A 19,162-nucleotide genomic window follows, 5' to 3' on the forward strand; every position below is an offset into this window, starting at 1 on the left:
TCCATTTCCCTGCGTCAGAGAGCAGAGGGGACAAAATTTCTGGTTGCATTTTATTCAAGACTAGTCAACGGAATAATCAAGGTTAGTAGACGTGTTTTATTTCATACTATAACACCCTGTGCGCTATAAAGCTTAGAAAATTTTAACCCGCAATGGAGGATCCGAGCTCCTGAATCACGACGATAACCTTAGCATCACTGCTTCTCTATCTACTAGGTCACGACCATCTTGGAGGTATTTACACGGGTTCGGTGTGCTGTTCCGTAATAGTTAATCCTGACACATCTGGGACCTTCCGACTGCTTTTGTACGCGGTAAAATAAAATGCGGCAGTGCATCGCCATTTGGTCCAGCTCGGGTTGCACAAAGGCAGGTGTGGTGAAGATGGCAACTGTTTATCCAGTCAACCATGCGATGACCATTTCTCGCCTGGCGTATGACAGATGCGCGATTATATTATGGAAATAAACGGTCCTGTTGTTGTTGTTTTTTGTCGTAATAAATAAGCCAACCTATTTTAATACGCCATCTCAATTTGCCCTACCTGGTTAGATTTTATGTAGCTTAAATATCAAAATAGATGTGTTCACTAAAGGAGTAACGTGACTCTATTTAGTCTTATGTTTAATTGACCACGCATCTGAAATCATGAACTGGTCGCCCACACTTGATACACCAAACGTTTAAATTACGCTTAACCGCAGTGTAATGCGCATCACCACACTTTTAGCCGGTGTCGTAGTATTAGTCAGTTATTGCCGTCAAGCACGTGTTTGCGGAGGCCATTGTCTGACTGTCGGTCGACGCCATGTTGGTTAACAGCTACTTCCGCCGATCTGGAGAGAGTCTGGCAGCCCTCCAATCTTACGAAACGGGTTCCTAGGTGGGAGCAAATAAACGCTGTCGTTTCACTACTACCGAGACTTCCAGCACTTCCATGGTGTAACACCACAGAGGCGTGTCATCTGAGCCACTCACGTGATACGGTTTCTGTGAAATTGGAAGTTTAAATATCGATATTTAAGAAAATCAGATGTTTATATTTGTACACTTTAAATGAAGGCTACATATCTTGTGTGTGTACAGATGCCTGAAGAAATGCACCAAGAGGAGGAGGCTGAGACCTTTGCCTTCCAGGCAGAGATTGCTCAGCTGATGTCCCTGATCATCAACACCTTCTATTCCAACAAGGAGATCTTCCTTAGGGAGCTGATCTCCAATGCCTCTGATGTAAGAGCTTAGCATTCTCATCTTCAGTCCTGTTGAGCAGATGTTTCCAGCTGCTTGCATTATGATGCATTTGACTTAAATATTCAGTTATTTATCTGGATTGCATCTACAGGCATTGGACAAAATTCGCTATGAAAGCTTGACTGACCCATCCAAGCTGGACAGTGGCAAAGATCTGAAAATTGACATCATTCCTAACAAAGGTGATCGCACCCTGACCCTCATTGACACTGGAATCGGTATGACCAAAGCTGACCTGATCAACAACCTGGGTACCATTGCCAAGTCTGGCACAAAGGCTTTTATGGAAGCTTTGCAGGTACTAAAGCTGAATCTATTTTGATGATTCAACAGCAGGAAGGAAAGATTGTACTAGAAATGTTGTGTATTGAAATCGTACTTGTGTTCCCTTTAGGCTGGAGCTGACATTTCCATGATTGGTCAGTTTGGTGTGGGTTTCTACTCTGCCTACCTGGTTGCTGAGAAGGTGGTTGTTATCACCAAACACAACGATGATGAACAGTACGCCTGGGAATCCTCTGCTGGTGGCTCGTTCACAGTCAAGGTGGACAGCGGTGCGTGTCCTCAATGTTTTATCAAAGTTGATCAGGGATGGGCGTGAGTGTGTTTACTCAGACTGAGTGATCAGTTCTTCCTGGAGGTCTCATCTCTTATCTCATTCTCATATATTTGATTTAGGTAAACTGGAATTACTGCGAGCCTTAAAAATATGTTTGACGACTTATAAATGTGTTCACAGGAGAGCCAATTGGCCGCGGAACAAAGATCGTCCTCTACCTGAAGGAGGACCAGACTGAGTACATCGAGGAGAAGAGGGTCAAGGAAATTGTCAAGAAGCACTCTCAGTTCATCGGCTACCCCATCACCTTGTTTGTAAGTACCGGTTTTGACTTCAATCCTCTTGGTTTTTGGCCTTGGTCGATACTCTGAAGTTAAAATGTGGCCACTGTAACCTAAAGGTGGAGAAGGAGCGCGACAAGGAGATCAGCGACGATGAGGCGGAGGATGAAAAAGCAGAGAAAGAAGATGCAGAGGAAAAGCCAAAGATTGAAGATGTAGGCTCAGATGAAGAGGAAGACTCAAAAGACAAGGACAAGAAGAAGAAAAAGAAGATCAAGGAGAAGTACATCGACCAGGAGGAACTGAACAAAACCAAGCCGATTTGGACCAGGAATCCAGATGACATCACAAATGAGGAGTATGGAGAGTTCTACAAGAGCCTGACCAATGACTGGGAGGACCACTTGGCTGTTAAGGTACCTGCAATGCAAAAATGGCAGTTTTTGTGTCTGTGCCAGCATGATGGCTGAAATATGTAAATGATTTCAAGAGGAAAACTCAAATTTCTTAACCTTTCCCTTCCCAGCACTTCTCAGTGGAGGGTCAGCTTGAGTTTCGGGCCTTGCTCTTTATTCCCCGCCGTGCACCTTTCGATCTCTTTGAGAATAAGAAAAAGAAGAATAACATTAAGCTGTATGTCAGGAGGGTCTTCATCATGGACAACTGTGAAGAGCTCATCCCGGAGTACTTGAGTAAGTTAATTCTCATCTTGTTTTTAGGCCTAAACCGTTTTGGCAGATCCACAAGTTGTCAATTTACACCTGCTGTGTGGCCTCCTCCTCAAAATGGCGACTTGGTTGTACCTTTTTTTATTTAATAGGTGAAGGACACATTTTGATTTGAGTAGGGAATTCAGTTCCATAGGTTCAAGGCAAAAAATGACACTTGAAGTGTACTGTATCTTGTGAAGGAGAATTTAGTTGGGAACTTGCAGGTTTTTTAAGTCAATAAAATGATTTGGAAAATTGAGTTTTTCCTGAAATGTAACAACTCCTATTTTCTTAGACTTTGTCCGTGGTGTGGTGGACTCAGAAGACCTGCCCCTCAACATCTCCAGAGAAATGCTGCAGCAGAGCAAGATCCTCAAGGTCATCCGCAAGAACATTGTCAAGAAGTGTCTGGAGCTCTTCGCCGAACTGGCAGAGGACAAGGACAACTACAAGAAGTTCTACGAAGCATTCTCCAAGAACATCAAGGTAACGTAAATAAACATGTACAACTCTGCATTAAAAATGGAGAACCTGTTTTTTAATATCCTTCAATATTGCGCTCCTTTTAAATCTTCAGTGCGCCCCCATGGATTCGTAAGGTTGACTTTTTTTTTATTTTTAAACTATTGGCTAGATTTCCCTTTAGTATGCTACGGCATTGCTGAAAGAAGCTTTTAGATGTACGCTAAACCTTGGTCCTGAAAGCTGAACAGGATTGCTTTACACTCATTGGTGTGTGTGTGTGTGTGCTGTAGTCAGTTTTAGTTATCTCAGGGCATCTTCCCCACGTTAAGCGAATCCCCAAGATTTTTTTTTTTAATAGCGCTCGTCTCCCATTGTTCATGTGTGAAACTTAAGGCATTTGATGAAGACTATTGGTGTTATTATCCACCAACTCTTGAGTTTAAATTACCAAAGTTCCCCTCCATGCAACAAGGAATTCAGGAGACCGGCCAAGTGTTAGCTGGTAAATTGTTCAAAAACTTAATAAAGCAGCAAATTTGTGTTGGTGGCCAAATCACTGTAACCTCATCTCCTTTTTGTAGCTGGGAATCCATGAGGACTCTCAGAACCGCAAGAAGCTGTCCGAGTTGCTGCGCTACCACAGCTCCCAGTCTGGAGATGAGATGACATCGCTCACAGAGTACCTCACCCGCATGAAGGATAACCAGAAGTCCATCTACTACATCACTGGTACGGCTGCCACGTAGAGCAGATCGCTGGTCATTTTTGTAGAAAACCCTCTGAACACTATTTGATTAAAACACAAATGAAACCAATGTCTTCAGGTGAGAGCAAGGACCAGGTGGCCAACTCTGCCTTTGTTGAGCGCGTTCGCAAACGTGGCTTCGAGGTCTTGTACATGACGGAGCCCATCGACGAGTACTGTGTCCAGCAACTGAAGGAGTTTGACGGCAAGAGCTTGGTCTCTGTCACCAAAGAGGGCCTGGAGCTCCCAGAGGACGAGGAGGAGAAGAAAAAGATGGAGGAGGACAAGGCCAAGTTTGAGAATCTCTGCAAGCTAATGAAGGAGATTCTGGATAAGAAAGTGGAGAAGGTCAGTGACCTTCATGCTCGTTGTTGTTCTGACCTGAAATCATGCCCTGTCTATACTGTAGGAGTTGGACTTGTACGATTCCCAACAGCAGTTGTTTTGTTTGGTAACAGGTGCCTAGTTGATCCTAACTTGTACTCTGGTGAGTTTGCTGCAGCCTTGAACTGCCCCTGTAGGTCAGGTGTGCTCAGAATGAGTTGATAGATTTTTGAAAATGATCAGAATTTCTGTGTGGAGATGTGGACGGCAAGAATGCTTCTGAGAACCTAACCTGTGAATGTCACACTCTTACTACTTATGCCTGAGTTTAATAGAAGTCGATACAAACTCTAGCAATTGGTCTGCATTTGTGCTAAATGGGTCTTGACAGTTGAAGGTGTGGAACTGACAAACCTCTGAACCTGGATGTGCCGTGTGTGAGCGTTCCTCTAACACGACTGTTCCTGCATGGTCTGACTGGGAGCTGGGACATGCGTTTCTATGATTCTAAAGTCCTGCGGTCCTCTCCTCCAGGTAACCGTCTCCAACAGACTGGTGTCATCGCCCTGTTGCATTGTGACGAGCACTTATGGCTGGACCGCCAACATGGAGAGGATCATGAAGGCCCAGGCACTCAGGGACAACTCCACCATGGGCTACATGATGGCCAAGAAGCACCTGGAGATCAACCCTGACCACCCCATTGTGGAGACACTCAGGCAGAAGGCCGAAGCCGACAAGAACGACAAGGCTGTGAAAGACCTGGTCATCCTGTTGTTTGAGACCGCCCTGCTGTCCTCAGGCTTTTCCCTGGACGACCCACAGACTCATTCCAACCGCATCTACAGAATGATCAAACTTGGACTGGGTAAGTCCAGCACTGGCAGCTGTGACATGCCTGGTCTTGTCCTCACTTGCAGTAAACTAAATAATTCTTTGCTCCACAGGTATTGATGATGACGACGTCTCTACAGAGGAGGCTGCCTCTTCATCCGTCCCAGATGACGAGATTCCTCCACTAGAAGGTGATGGCGACGATGCTTCACGCATGGAAGAAGTTGATTAAACAAACCCCAGATTTCTATGCCCTAGTCTCACTTTCCAATTGTTCATCCTCAACTGCAAAACAAATAGTCATTCATGTTGTTTGGTGGACCAGTGTTGCTCTTGCGTCCGGAGCGTAACTCTGCAAGACCTTTTTAAGAAAAGCAGTTTTGGTTTTTGCTGCGTAAGTTCATGGTGACAGCACATTTGTTTTAATGAGTACCCTGTTGCACTGAGTTTTAAATGTCGGAGTGGTTAACGTGTGAACATGGGAATGGTACATTCCATTATCAGGTCTAGTGAGGGTTAGGGTGGGTTCTGCTCATGTGCAACACTGCACGCTGCATGGAGAGAGGACTGTAAGATTCCTTTGCCTGAGTCCAGGCTTGTCTGTATTCCAAGTCTTGTTTTGCAAAAAATTAAAGATACAATACCTTATCTATAGTTGTGTTTTTGTGGTATGTGCCTTGCTCACTCCTTGTTTTGATTTGTCCATCAAGGACTAAATGAATGTATTAGCATGAACACTAGGTGGGGACATTGCTATATACAACGGTAGGGGCTGAGCCTCCTCGAGTCCAGTGTGCAGAGGTAGCAAACATTGCAAGCTTATTCAGAGGAAGCGCTCTTATTAATGGCAACTGTGTACTTAAAGCTCACAGATTCAAAAGTTTGTTTATGAAAAAGCTTATCTGCTTCTTAAAATATATTCTTCAGGGAGCAATTTTATTTTTGACCTTTTTTATCAGAAACTTATCCAGTAAGGAAGTCTTGGCAGTTGAAGGATTCTGCATTTTGGGGAGGGGGAAAAAAAAAAAAAATTCAAGATGGGGTCACAGTTTATTTTAAGAAAATAATATTCCAAATTGATAGTGACTTCATGTCTGTAGAGATCGAAGTGAACTGGTTGGAAGTTCATTTACATGAGTAGACATCGACACTACGTGGCCTGGTCTGTAAGACCAAGGTGCTTTTCAGTAAAATAGAGCAGGTACTTCTTTTGATGAATTGACAAATTCTGCCACACTTAATACCTTTCACAATATATTAACTAACAAAGGAAAATGCATTTTTAAAATTCAAAATTGTTAATTTGTTTACCTTTTTGACATCAAGTGGGACCTGGGTGTCGGCGTTCAAACGCTGAATACATGCCAAAAGTGACGAGGCATCTTGCGCTGGGTGTGTGTGTGTGTGTGTGTGTGTGTGTGTGTATAAAGTATGCTGTTTTCCTGGAAGTCCTGTTTCGTACAGCTTTGAGTGGGCGGCAGCAACTTCACTACTCTGCAGCTACAATGTTGTGGGTGTGTGTCTCTGTTGAACAAACACTCATTTCATTCAAAATGATGGCAGGGAACTTTACTTGTGTCATTCAGAAACACAGAAGACCGCATTTACTGAAGCACCTTGACCTACAATTCTTTTCCATCACAGAACAGACTTGAAAGAGTATTTATAGCTATCTAGTCACAACTTGATGGGGAAAAAGAATAAAAAATAAGCGCAGGAACAATGTGTTGGTTGCATGAAGCCACTGACCTCGACCTTTGACCACCAGCATTTTTCAGGTCATCCTCAAATGCCAGTGGATGTTTGTACGATACGTCAGAAAAATATCCCTCAAGGTGTCAGGTGACAATGACCTGGGGTCCGCTTCACAAAGCAGGTTCATCAAACCCTGAGTTTAATCCTGATCTCCGAGTTGATCTCCCCTAAGATAATAATAAAAAAAAAAACTCCGAATTTTCGGTTTCAGAACAGCGGATTTGAATCAGTTTGATCAACTCGGAGTAGGTTCACCTGGGGTAAAGCGCGATCACGACAACTCTTAAAAAGCCAGCATAAATGGAGCCCCGATTCACCGAGTCACCATGGCGACGGAGAAGCGGAGAGCTTCGTTTTTCACGCCAGTGGAGTTGGAAATCTTGATGCGATCACGTGAAGAGTTCCAACACGTGTTTAAAAAAGAAGTGCAACACCGCTGCAGCTGCAAAAGAGAGAGAGAGAGAGAGAGAGAGAGAGAGAGAGAGAGAGAGAGAGAGAGAGAGAGAGAGATGGCGTGGAAGAACATTGCTGCTCGGGTCAATGCGTGAGTTTAAATGTAGTCCTTTGCAATCATGATCATTACGGAGGAAGCTGCTTCCATGGCAGCGCATTAATTTATATCGTTTAGGTGCGGGGGAGAAACGCACTTGGCAGCAACTTAAAATGAAGCATAAAAACATCGTTCAAACAGGTCAGACCATCTCATGCGGTACCCCATGTTCCGCATTGTAAATTGAATATGAAGTGGCTGTTTGACTGTGTACAATAGTTGTTTTATCCCCAGCATAATGCTGGTTTCATACACAAACGTCTTTTCATCGACATCATGTTCTGTTCAATAATTAAGCCTATTTAAACTAACACAGACTTCCACTCAGCCAACAGAAAGAAGGCAGATGCCCGTAAAACGGGTGGTGGCCCAGCACCACCACCGCCTCTGACAGAGGCACAGGAGCTGGCCCTCAGCCAGAGTGTAGGAAGGCCAGTGGCTGAGGGAGTTCATCCCTAGAACCCAACCCCCAAGACACCAGTGCCTTCATAAAATGGAATATGGCTTGAGATATGAACTGTGATGTGAAACGGCACCGACACTGTCTGGAAATGCAAGAGCGTCTGTGCGCGGTCTGGTCTCCATCTCCCGACGAATATTTAATTCTCTGCGCAGCAATGCTGCACCTTCATCCACGGGATCGTCGAGAAAAGGACGAGCCATGTTAGTTGAAAAAACTCGCCCGCTGATGAATGAATGCGGAAATCAAATGGGAGTGTGTGGCTCTGAAAGTGGGCGGAGACAGCGAGAAACTCAAGGTTCATTGACAAAAAAAAAACCTGGTCCCGACCAGGTTGGTTTCAGGGCGTCTGTTACTGCGGTAACTGACCGAGAGCTTAAGTTACCGCAGTCTGTGAAACAGGCTGGAGTGAGCCCTCTTCCTCTGGTTTGTGTGACCTCCCTTTGTGAAAGGGAAAACTCCGTGTTTTCCTTATTTCAGTGTTAATAGACCCCGAGTTTTCACTAAACCTGCTTTGTGAAACGGACCCCTGACCAACAAAATGTTTTCAGTTCAACCTCAAGTCTCAGTGGATATTTTTTTTGCCAAATTTAAAGCAATTTCCTCCAGATTTTCCCCGGCATATTGTGTAAATGAGAACGTTGGGTACAGTTTATCGAGTAAAAGACAAATATACGGACAGTTTTCTTGAATTTATGCTAAGACAATGCAGCCCTGTTGGTTTTATCATGTTTGATCCAGGATTATGATGTCTGGAAGCAAAAGGCTAAGCTGTAAATATCTGAATATCAGAAGTGGAAAACCAAATGAACTTAACCTTTCACCTACCAAAACTTTTTTTTTTTTCCCCCCCTTGTTGTTGCTGGGTTTGGCCCTTGTTCATCGCTGATATTTAACTTGTCTGTGGCAACATTCTGTTTCCTTTTGTCGTGGAGGTCATTAAGAAGGTTTAAATGTCAGGTTCTCTCCTCAAAGGAGTTTGGCAAAAGATTATTGAGAGGATGGGGTTTCTGGGTTTACGAAGCTTTGTCAAGATTCTTGTAACAGTACTTTGTGGTTCAGACGATGGAACTGTTGCACTGCATGCAAAACAAAAAAAGTGACAGAGACTTGAACGCTCTCGCAGCTGAGTGTTTACTGGAATGATCCAGCACCACCGCAGTCGTGTAAGGTTTCTGAGAACTACTTTGAAGAAGCAGCTCATCTCTCTCACACACACCATCACGTAACAAAGCAAAGATCTCAATCAACTCATGGTCGTAGACATATTTGTAGCACACACCAGCCATAGTAAGTACCACTGACAGGAACTGGAACCCATGCTGAGTAGGAAGGAAGCAACGTGCTCAGAAAAGACCCCTCAGTTGTGAAACATCAAATATAGGAAACCACAATAACCTTATGACAGGGTTAAAGGTTTTTATTTTCCACTTGTACAGTCAAATATGGTGGGTGGTGAGGGCCAAAAGGTTAGAAACAGGGTTTTTTTTTGGGGGGGGGGGGGTGTTACGGCTGTTTTCAGCTTCTTCGTGGCCATGAATGTAGATGAGCTGCTCCATCGGGTGTTTTTGAGGAAATCAAATGACATCCCCGCCTACCCGTTTTGCAAATCGTAGCATTAAAACGAGGACTCCAGATCTTAATGCCATGACACAAGAAGTCGGGGTGTAGTAGCAGCGTGAAGTGAGAGATGGAGCGCTGCTGGGAAATTCCCTCATGGAGCAGCTGTGTGATTGATAAACCAGAGGCAGATGATTTCTCGCACGCCTTCAGTTTGGTGCTCGGTGATTCATAATAAATCTGGTTTATGAATCAGACGAGCTCACTGAGAAAATATGTCATAAAGCTACATTTGAAACCAAAAATGTGCATTTATTCTATGGTCTCACATTCCTCAATACACGAGGCTGGAAAACCTGTAAAACGGCAAAATATCAACATGAGACATTACGATTATGATCTAAATCTCCTGACACGTGTTAGGAAGATTATTAGGAAATGATACCACCATTGAAATGATATTCCAGAGAAGCTCGGGCTTGTGCTGATTATTGTTCCTAAAGGATGAATCCCAGTTACTTTGGAGATTTTTAAACTTGCTCGATGAGGCGACCATTCATTAAACTCTAGTGACCTCCTAACTTTTCATTCTGTCATTATCATTTTTCCGAACCGCAAATATTTCCCTTATTTACAATATTTCAGCGTGGCAGAGGAGTGAATACCATGGTTTTCCAGGGCCTCAGCGAAGGTCCACACTTGAGCTGTCAAAGTGAAACATTTGGTGTTTAGCGCTTGCGTGACAGCGTGTGGACGGTCTTTGATGCAGACATTTCAACACCCGACTGTTTAGTAAAACTGTTCTGCCTAAAAACTGAGTTAAAAAAAACAATTCCAATTTGTTTCTTCATTTATTTATTTATTTTTAAAATCGTGATATGAATTACCGGGTTATTTTGTGAAATAAAACTTTATATTTTGCCGTGCTCTACATCATTTTTGGGAAAAAAAAAAAAAAAAAAGAATCCACCTGTGTGTCATGTAGTCTCAGTGCACATACAGCTGTCCAGAAGTTGGTTAAGGGAATATCGGGGAGAAAACATCATCATGATGTTGTGTCGAAGTTTAAAGCAGAGTTAGGCCTTTAAAAGAATTCCCGAGCTTTGAACATCTCATGGAGCGCTGTTCGATCCATCTTCCGTGAATGAAAGGTTTATGGGACGACTGCAAACCTACCAGGACACAGCCGTCCGCCAAAAACTACAGGCCGAACAAGGAGAGCACTGATCAGACATGCAGTCAAGAGGCCCATGGTGACTCTAGATGAACTGCAGAGATCCACAGCTCATGTGGGGGAATCTGTTCACAGGACAACTCCTGGTCGTGCGCTGCACAGATCTGACCTTTGCTGGAAGAGTGGCAAGAAGAAAGCCATTGTTAAAAACAAAAAAACCCATAAGGTCTCGTTCACAGTTTGCCAGAAGCCACGTGGGGACACAGCAAACATGCGGAAGAAGGTGCTCGGTTCAGATGACACAGAAATTGAACTTTTAGGCCTAAATGCAAAATGATATGTAGGATGGAAAATGAAGGCTGCGCATCAGTCTGAACACACCACTGTCAAACATGGTGGTGGCAGCGTCAGGCTCTGGGGGTGCCTCCCTTCAGCAGGGACAGGGAAGACGGTCAGAGTTGATAGGAGGATGGATGGAGTCGAATAGAGGACAATCTTGGAAGAAAACCTGCTGGGGTCTACAAAAGACTTGAGACTGGGGCAGAGGTTCACCTTCCAGCAGGACAGCAAGCCTGAACATAGAGCCGGGGCTAAAATGGAATGGTTTAAACAAAACATATTCATGTGTAAGAGCCCAGTCAAAGTCCAGACCCAAATCCAATGAAGAATCTGTGGAAAGATCTGAAAACTGCCGTTCACAGACGCTCCATCTAATCTGACTGAGCTTGAGCTTGTTTTGCAAAGAAGAATGAGCAAAAGTTTCAGTTTCTCGCTGGTGGAGACACCCCAAAAGACTATTAATACTAAAAGTATGGATTCAGGGGGGCTGAATACTTTTGCTCACTGCACTTTTCAGTTTATTTGTAGAAAAAAAATGAAATTGTATAAAATGTAATAAAATGTTTGTGGCTGTAAAGTGACAAAACATGGGAAAAGTTCAGTACACGGCCTTGAGTTAGCATTTCAAACCTTTGAGATAATTTCACTCAATTTAGGAGCGATTCTTTTTAATTCAGCACAGCAGGTATGTCAAATCTTAATCCACATAAAACAATTCTGATTCAGTCTTTCATAAAACTGTCAAAATGTAGACAAAACTACTAAACTTAATGTTTGAATCAATCAAAATATTTTACTATTTCATTACTTTTAAAAGGCATAATGTTCATATCATTGCATTAAGACTTTATGGAGCTGTAGAGAAGTGCGGCTACCACAGGGGGGGAAAAAAAAAATCATATGCGAAACATTGAAATCAAACTCTTACTGTTTAAAGTTAATTTATGTGTTTTATTATTAATACAGTAACCAGAAGAAATAGAACCGTAAAACCAAGGTTACAGTGACATTTCGTTTCCCTTGTATATACACACACACACACACACACACACACACACACACGCGCACGCACGCACGCGCTCGCTCTTCCCCCGGGATTTAGCTCCACACACCCTTGTGACCACCACACCATCCATTCAGTATTCGGACAAACATTCACATGGAGCAGACAAGCAGGGTGAAAATAAATCTTCATATATATTTACATTTTTTTTTTTTAAACCAGATTTTTAAAACTTTTAAGTAAAATGTGTTATGGAGATGACGGGAGGGAGGGGGGGGGGAGAAAAAAAAAAGACAAAAGATCTTAAAATAACCCACAGCAGCGTCTGGTTTGGTCATGCGGGGGGCAAAATTCTACCATCTTTTAAAAGGAGCTCACTCCTGATTACCACCTCCTGCAGTGGATGGTCGCCTGTGGAACATGTTTCTATGCACCAAGTGTTCAAGCTTTAAAAGATAAAAACCCCACATTCAAACACATGAAGGCCCCTGCTGTCCGTGTGGAAGTGTTTGAGATAAGCAGCATCTGGCTATTTTAACAGAAAGACAACCTACCGGATTAAAATGTTATGGAGAGTTGCAGTCTTGTTCAAATATTTGGGGTAATGTCAAGGCCAGTGATTAAAAGCTGGAAAATGAACAGAACTGACATTTTTTTAAACAGTAACCTTCAACCGGCAGCACAAAGCCACATATGGTGGATTTTTAAGGAGAAGAACGTCAACCTGTGAAGAGGCAGTTTGTAGATCGGAACGTGTGTATTGGACAATCTTACAGGCACTCGGAACGTCTGTGTCAGCTGACATGACGGATCACACGGACCCCTTGGGGGCATCTTAGTTTAAGAGTCAAAACTTCAGAATCCCTTTCCATACCGCCGCTAAGCAAAAGTAAAAACCAATGAAAAAGAACAGTTAAAAACATACAGACAAACAGACCAAAAAAAACAAACAAAAAGCACCACAGAAAATGTGGTCTTAGTTCCCAGTTTGGTGTGACGTCAGTGCTACACCTTCTGTGCGAGCGGCTGTGCTGACCGCCGGCCCGCCTTCATACGGCTACGAGCGTATACCCGTAGGAAGAGTGCAAAGAAAACTATGGCGACGCCAAAGCCACCGATGACAGTGACAGCGTGGCCGTAGAGGAAACAAGAGAGGAGGATGGCGATGGCCTGCCGCAGGGTCATTATGATGGTGAAGACGGCAGCGCCGAACTGGTTGATGGTGTAAAAGATGAAGAGCTGGCCACACGCCGAGCACACGGAGAGTAGCACGGCATGGACGGCGAACTCAGAGTGACGCGTCATGAAGGCCAGAGAGTCAAAGAAGGCGCCCTGCTCCAAGAGTGACCCAACGGTGAAGAGGCAGGAGAACAGATTGATGCCGAACATCATCTGCACCGACGACATCTTGTACTTGAACAGGTTATCCTGCCAGTTAGAGGTGAAGCTGTCGAAGACGATGTAGCCGACGAGGATGATGACGCCGCTGAAGGTGGTCACTGTGGACGGATGCTTGCTGGTGGAGCTGGACAGCAGGAACATGCTGACACCCACTGAGATCAGCATGGCTGTTAAGTACTCCCAGTACTCGTAGCTCTTCCGGGAGACGATCTTACCCATGAGCATGACGGGGATGACCTTGGAGGCCTTGGCCAGGACTTGAGTGGGGAAGCTGATGTACTTGAGAGCCTCATACTGGCACCAGCTGCTCAGGATGTTGGAGAGGGAGGCGAAGGAGTACTTGTACATGGGCGCTCCGTGGCGAGGTTGCTTGAACATGATGCACCACAGGCCAGACACGGTCAGAGCAAGGATACGGTTCATGAAGACCAAGAACTGCGAGTCCTTAAATCTCTCACCCTCCTGCTCTGGTGACACGGCTCCATAGGAACGCGTCATCACCCGCTCCTGCAGGACGCCCCACGTGAGGTACGATGCCTAAAAACAAGAAGTAATAGTGAAGAAAAAAATGCTATATTGCTATGAATATGAGCAATCGAGTGACTTCATGGTGTTTAAGACATTATTGTTTACATTTTTAAAAACTGGTTTCAGATTACAAGGGAACTGGGTCTAGTTTTGTTTAGCCTATTTTAAACATAAAAAGTTCTCAGGTGTGGAATTAACTGATATATTTTGTACTAAATTTAAAAAATATACATTATATTTACAATTGGCAAGAGGATTTCTTGACGATTTAATTGGTTTTGAGCAGATGCTGGCTCCAGTTTCTGGATTCAGCCACAGACCAGAGCAGCAATGAGTGAACACACGCTTGGGATCAAACAAATCTAACAACCGTGCCGCAGTGCAAACAGAAAGTGTGTATTTAACAGGAGGATCCCCACCTGAAGTCCGGCCGCACAAAAGATCAACTTAACGGCCTGTCTGACTGGTGAGTCTGAATCTCCCTCGTTCCTGGGTGCGATGGACACATCCTCCGACAGACCCGCCTTAGCGTCACTGCCAAACACACAGGTCTTTATGAGGGGGTAGAAAAACCCGCTACCTGAGAGTTGGGAACAAATACAACAACACGGCATTAAGGACGGAAGGGGTTTCAACATCCAGCTTGTTTACTGACATAAATCTTGAAATTCGCCAGCCCGAACCTGTGTCTAGATAATTTGTGCGTTTTAAGTAGCTAATGAGGAGGTAGCCGGGGATGATGATGGTGGAGTATCCCAGCATGTTGATGAGGAAGCGGAAGAGCCAGACATCGCGCCAGCCCTCCAGTAGCGACACCTCTTCTTCTGCAGCGACGGTGGAAGGGAAGAGGAGCAACACCAGTGCAGGCCAAACCCTACAGAGCACCAGGAATAGCAGTGATACGTGAGGAAAACACAGTCGTCACAGCAAAGTGCTTCTGTTTATTTCTATGTCACCACTTTATTCAGTTGCCTGGGCATAAATTAGGTAGCAAATAAATGAAGTACAATAAGCGTGTCCCCCCCCCCCCCCCCAGTATTTCTTAAGAAAAATCAAAGCAACAGACCCCACATTCAGCCTGAGACCAAGACCAGTTTAAAAAGCCTGAATGCCGTAACACATCAAATTACATGGACAGATGCGCTTGAAGGAAGGGTCACTTCTTAAATTCTGGCCGGTCATGGTAACACAGGATTTCTGTTGAAAACTCAAAGGCTTCATTGGGATAGTCCCTCCACCCACGTTTCAAAAAAACCCAGATGGAAAAAGCCATGAGGTCAAGTTGTCATGTGAACTTCAATTCAGAACGGCAACAGTGATGTTAGGGAAGTCTGACGGCTTAAGTTACGAACGTGGGTCTAACTGAGTGAAACTACAACCCTCCGTAGACAAACCTCCGAGAGAATATGAGCTGAATGTACACGGACCACCTGGTGAAAAAGATGACTTCACTACCAAGACGGAAATGACAACTAAAACAGTTCACTCACACTCATATTCATCCCCATGAATCAGTTACCACTGCACCGGCAGACAGAAGCCCACAAGTCAGCTTTGAGATTCAGACCTGTTGCATTGAAACTACATGCTTGGATAAAGTTGTTTTCTGGTTTCAATTGAATTTATATTCCTGATTTGAAGATGAAAACCGCAACAGTATTTAGATTTTCATTTATTTTTTTAATTCCAAGAAAGTAACTGATGATTTAAAAAAAAATAAAATAAATCATCCCACCCTTGCCCCCTGGATTTAGTTTATAAATTGAGAGCTGTGAGCAGCACCCAGTCTCCTATGCATCCAGTCTGCAGGAAATGAAAAGATTTAGACCACTTCAGTTGATCTACTCTTATTTTGAATATTTGTGACAGCAAAAACGGAAAAATCAATGATGGGATAAGCGAAAACTATGAATGAATACATGTGGAATTATGTAGTAAAAAATTGTTTAATAACTCCAAACATGTTTGATATTCTAGATTCTTCAGAACAACCACCCTTTGCTTTGATTGCTGCTTTGCTCACTCTCTCTCTGAGCTTCATGAGGTCGTCCCCTGAAATGGTTTTCCAACAGTCTTGAAGGAGTTCCCAGAGATGCTGAGCCCCTGTTGGTCCTTTTGCATTCACTCTGCTCCATCTCATCCCAAACCATCTGGGTTGGGTGTAGGTCAGGTGACTTGAGGCCAGGTCATCTGACGCAGCACTCCGTCACTCTCCTTGGTCTAATAGTCCTCCCACAGCCTGGAGGTGTGTTTGAGGTTGTTGTTCTGATGAAAAATAAACGATGGTCCAACTAAACACAAACTGGATGGGCTGGCGTGTTGCTGCAGGACGCTGTGGTAGCCATGCTGGTTCAGTGTGCCTTCAGTTTTGAATAAATCCCCACCAGTGTCACCAGCAAAGCACCCCCACACCATCACACCTCCTCCTCCATGCTTCATGGTGGGAGCCATGCATGTAGAGACCATCCGGTCACCTTTTCTGCGTCACACAAAGACACGGCAGGTGGAACCAAAGATCTCAAACTTGGACTCAGACCAAAGCACAGACTTCCACTGGTCTGATGTCCATTCCTTGTGGTTCTTGGTTCAAACAAATCTCTTCTGCTTGTTGCTTTACCTTAGCAGTGGTTTCTTAGCAGCGATTCAACCATAAAGGCCTGATTGGTGCAGTCTCCTCTGGAGTTGATGTAGAGATGTGTCTGCTACCAGAGCTCTGTGTGCCATTTATCTGGGCTCCAGCCTGAGGTGCTGTTAACTTGTGATTTCTGAGGCTGGTGACTCAGATGAACTCATCCTCAGCAGCAGAGGAGACTCTTGGTCTTCTTTCCTGGGGTGGTCCTCATGTGAGCCAGTTTAGCACTTGACGGTTTTTGCGACTGCACTTGGGGACACATTCAAAGTTTTTGCAATTTTCTGGACTAACTGACCTTCAGTTCTTAAAGTATTGATGGACTGTCGTTTCTCTTAACTTAGCTGGCTGGTTCTTGCCATCACATGAATCCTAACAGTTGTCAAATGGAGCTGTCAGCTGTGCACCAACCTGACTTCTGCACAACACAACTGATGGTCCCAACCTCATTAGGAAGGCAAGAAATTCCACAAATGAACCCAGACAAGAAAAACCTGGGAAGTGAAAACCATTTCAGGTGATGACATCATGAAGCTCACTGAGAGAAGGCTGAGTGTTTGCAGCGCTGTCACCACAGCAAAGGGTGGCTACTTTGAGGAATCTAAAGTATAAAACATGTTTAGAGTTATTAAACATTTTTTGTACGCTACATAATTTCATATATTTTTCTTCATGTATTTGATTTCTTTAGTATGTATCTACAATGTAGAAGTAGTAAAAATAAAGAAAACACATTGAATGAGAAGGTGTCACCAAACTTTTGACTGGTAATGTATAACTATATCCAGTTGACTTGATTTAATTCCTTGATACAAACAATAAATCTAGATTAATTACAAACAACTAATTATTTACATTCAATTTTTTTCCAAATCAACTGACAGCAGTGGGCAGAGGAATAACAACTTATGAGATGATCTGCATAATGCATAATGTTAATGTTGCTGCAAGGAATTGTGGGTATGTTAGGACTGTCTCTTATCCTTTCATCAGTGCACTGTTTGCTATTGCAGATAAGAGAGAGAGCACCTTCCGTTAATATCTGGAGAATTCAAACAGCTGCCACAAAGACTTCTGGATAATTCCAGTGTAATGATCCTAGTCAGGTAGTACCAGTAGAGCAACCAGTCATGAGCAAACCAGTGTGGGTGCGCACAATTAAGTTACTTGTAGACAACCCTGTCAGGTAAGCGGTATGGGAGGTATGGTGGCTGGAATTACCCAGAGCACCCATAACCTGTTCTCCCTGTTAAATACACTAGTAGGAGCCACATTCACATACAGCTCAGGTGACGCAGGTGAAACTCTAGCGTCTTATGAAGAGAGTTTGTGACTTTGCTTCCGTGGCACAGGGAGTGTATCACATTCGAAGTGAGGCCCGGGCCTTCTCTCGGGGGGCCTGTGTGCCTCACTCATACAGTGCCTCTTTGTGTGGGCCTGGGCCAGTCAGCAGCCCACTGCAGCAGCCAGACCTGGGCTCTGTGAGCAAGTAGCTCATTATGACATGCAGGAATGCTGCACCCGCTGGGCAGACAACCCACAGGCTGCTGGGCACAGAGGGAAGGAGGGCACCGCCAAAACTCACCTGAGGCAACAAGGTTCTCTTGTAAAAACATGATGGCAAACCATAACGACAGAAGCATTTTCTTACATATGATGAAAACATATTATTCATATAACCTTTTACACCCAAGCTGTTGGAGGGAGTGGTCTGGATAGACAAGTTGTATTACATTCAGAGTAGTCTTTAAAAAAAACAACAACAAAGAGTCAGAATTACACCAAATGGTGGCCCTTCAAATAGTATGACCTTAGCTACTTTGTAATTGTTTTAACACACTTTACCACACAACAAATGTGGCCGTGCAAATACTGAAGGGCATTTAGGGAATTTCCGACTTTGTTTAAGACGATTTGGTAACTCCTGTCAATTTTCAGGACGTAATAAAAACATTTGTAGTGAAATAACCATCGCTAAGACGGCGTCATAGGTTACCAACAGGTAATTTCCACAAACATGCAGCTCTAATTTAGCTAGCAGCTTGTTAGCACACTTCATAAACACACTGACAGTCAATGTAACGACGAGTTATGGCTCTAAAAGTGTTACCAATACTTGTTAACAGCCAACCGAGCCGGTCCCCACTCCAACTCAATTCTAACAAGACACATTTCCCAGTTAGCTGCTGTGGTCTCTGACGTTACCTCCATGAAAAAGATGGCATTTTCCCACACTCTGTGGCCCGGCACCTGGCGCAGCACACACGCCGACACACTCAAGCGTCTCCGCTCTAGTAGAGCATGAAGCTGACCGGATCCGGAGATTTATGTAAGAGGGGTTGTTTTTCTTTCAGAGTAGCTGCCTTTAGCTCTACTGTCTTCAACTTATCCTCAATAGCTGAAGTGTTCATTTGAGCAGGACAAGCGCCCTCCTCCTCTCTCAGCACGAAAGGATGTCGGAAGCGGTGAACAGCGCCATCCCCGATAGACTGCCCCCTTTCGGTGTGGATGAATCGGTGTGCCGTGATTGTACCTGAAATCACTTCTATTGAACAATGTCACCAAGATGTTAAACAGACAGACTATCCATCCAT

The 19,162-nt window shown here is 44.1% G+C and overlaps 2 protein-coding genes across 2 annotated transcripts; one reads left to right on the forward strand and one right to left on the reverse strand.

The window, feature by feature from the left end:
- Positions 1-1,086: 1,086 nt before the first annotated feature.
- hsp90ab1 (heat shock protein 90, alpha (cytosolic), class B member 1) lies at positions 1,087-5,817 on the forward strand. Its single transcript, XM_086190401.1, has 11 exons — positions 1,087-1,230; positions 1,343-1,549; positions 1,646-1,805; positions 1,991-2,124; positions 2,211-2,507; positions 2,618-2,783; positions 3,097-3,287; positions 3,848-3,995; positions 4,091-4,359; positions 4,870-5,203; positions 5,283-5,817. Exons 1-11 carry the CDS (start codon positions 1,087-1,089, stop codon positions 5,399-5,401), a joined length of 2,169 nt encoding a protein of 722 aa, XP_086046527.1. The 3' UTR covers positions 5,402-5,817.
- A 5,877-nt stretch (positions 5,818-11,694) lies between these two features.
- Positions 11,695-19,136, reverse strand: slc35b2 (solute carrier family 35 member B2). Its single transcript, XM_086189616.1, has 4 exons — positions 18,774-19,136; positions 14,623-14,813; positions 14,359-14,519; positions 11,695-13,948 (listed from the first exon to the last, which is right to left on the reverse strand). Exons 1-4 carry the CDS (start codon positions 18,791-18,793, stop codon positions 13,016-13,018), a joined length of 1,305 nt encoding a protein of 434 aa, XP_086045742.1. The 5' UTR covers positions 18,794-19,136; the 3' UTR covers positions 11,695-13,015.
- Positions 19,137-19,162: the final 26 nt, after the last annotated feature.

This window comes from Aulostomus chinensis, chromosome 20 (genome assembly GCF_037954235.1).
Source record: "Aulostomus chinensis isolate RoL2024-O1b breed Wild chromosome 20, RoL_Achi_v1.0, whole genome shotgun sequence".
In the NCBI taxonomy this organism is placed as follows: Eukaryota; Metazoa; Chordata; class Actinopteri; order Syngnathiformes; family Aulostomidae; genus Aulostomus; species Aulostomus chinensis.

Excerpts from the sequence above, each read along its gene's own strand:
- hsp90ab1 (XM_086190401.1), top strand. The coding sequence starts at position 1,087 with ATGCCTGAAGAAATGCACCAAGAGGAGGAGGCTGAGACCTTTGCCTTC. Across the intron at positions 1,806-1,990 it reads CACAGTCAAGGTGGACAGCG|GAGAGCCAATTGGCCGCGGA; the intron begins GTGCGTGTCCTC and ends ATGTGTTCACAG. Across the intron at positions 2,508-2,617 it reads AGGACCACTTGGCTGTTAAG|CACTTCTCAGTGGAGGGTCA; the intron begins GTACCTGCAATG and ends TTCCCTTCCCAG.
- slc35b2 (XM_086189616.1), bottom strand. The coding sequence starts at position 18,793 with ATGCCATCTTTTTCATGGAG. Across the intron at positions 14,520-14,622 it reads CACAAATTATCTAGACACAG|GTAGCGGGTTTTTCTACCCC; the intron begins GTTCGGGCTGGC and ends CCCAACTCTCAG. Across the intron at positions 13,949-14,358 it reads TTTGTGCGGCCGGACTTCAG|GCATCGTACCTCACGTGGGG; the intron begins GTGGGGATCCTC and ends TCTTGTTTTTAG.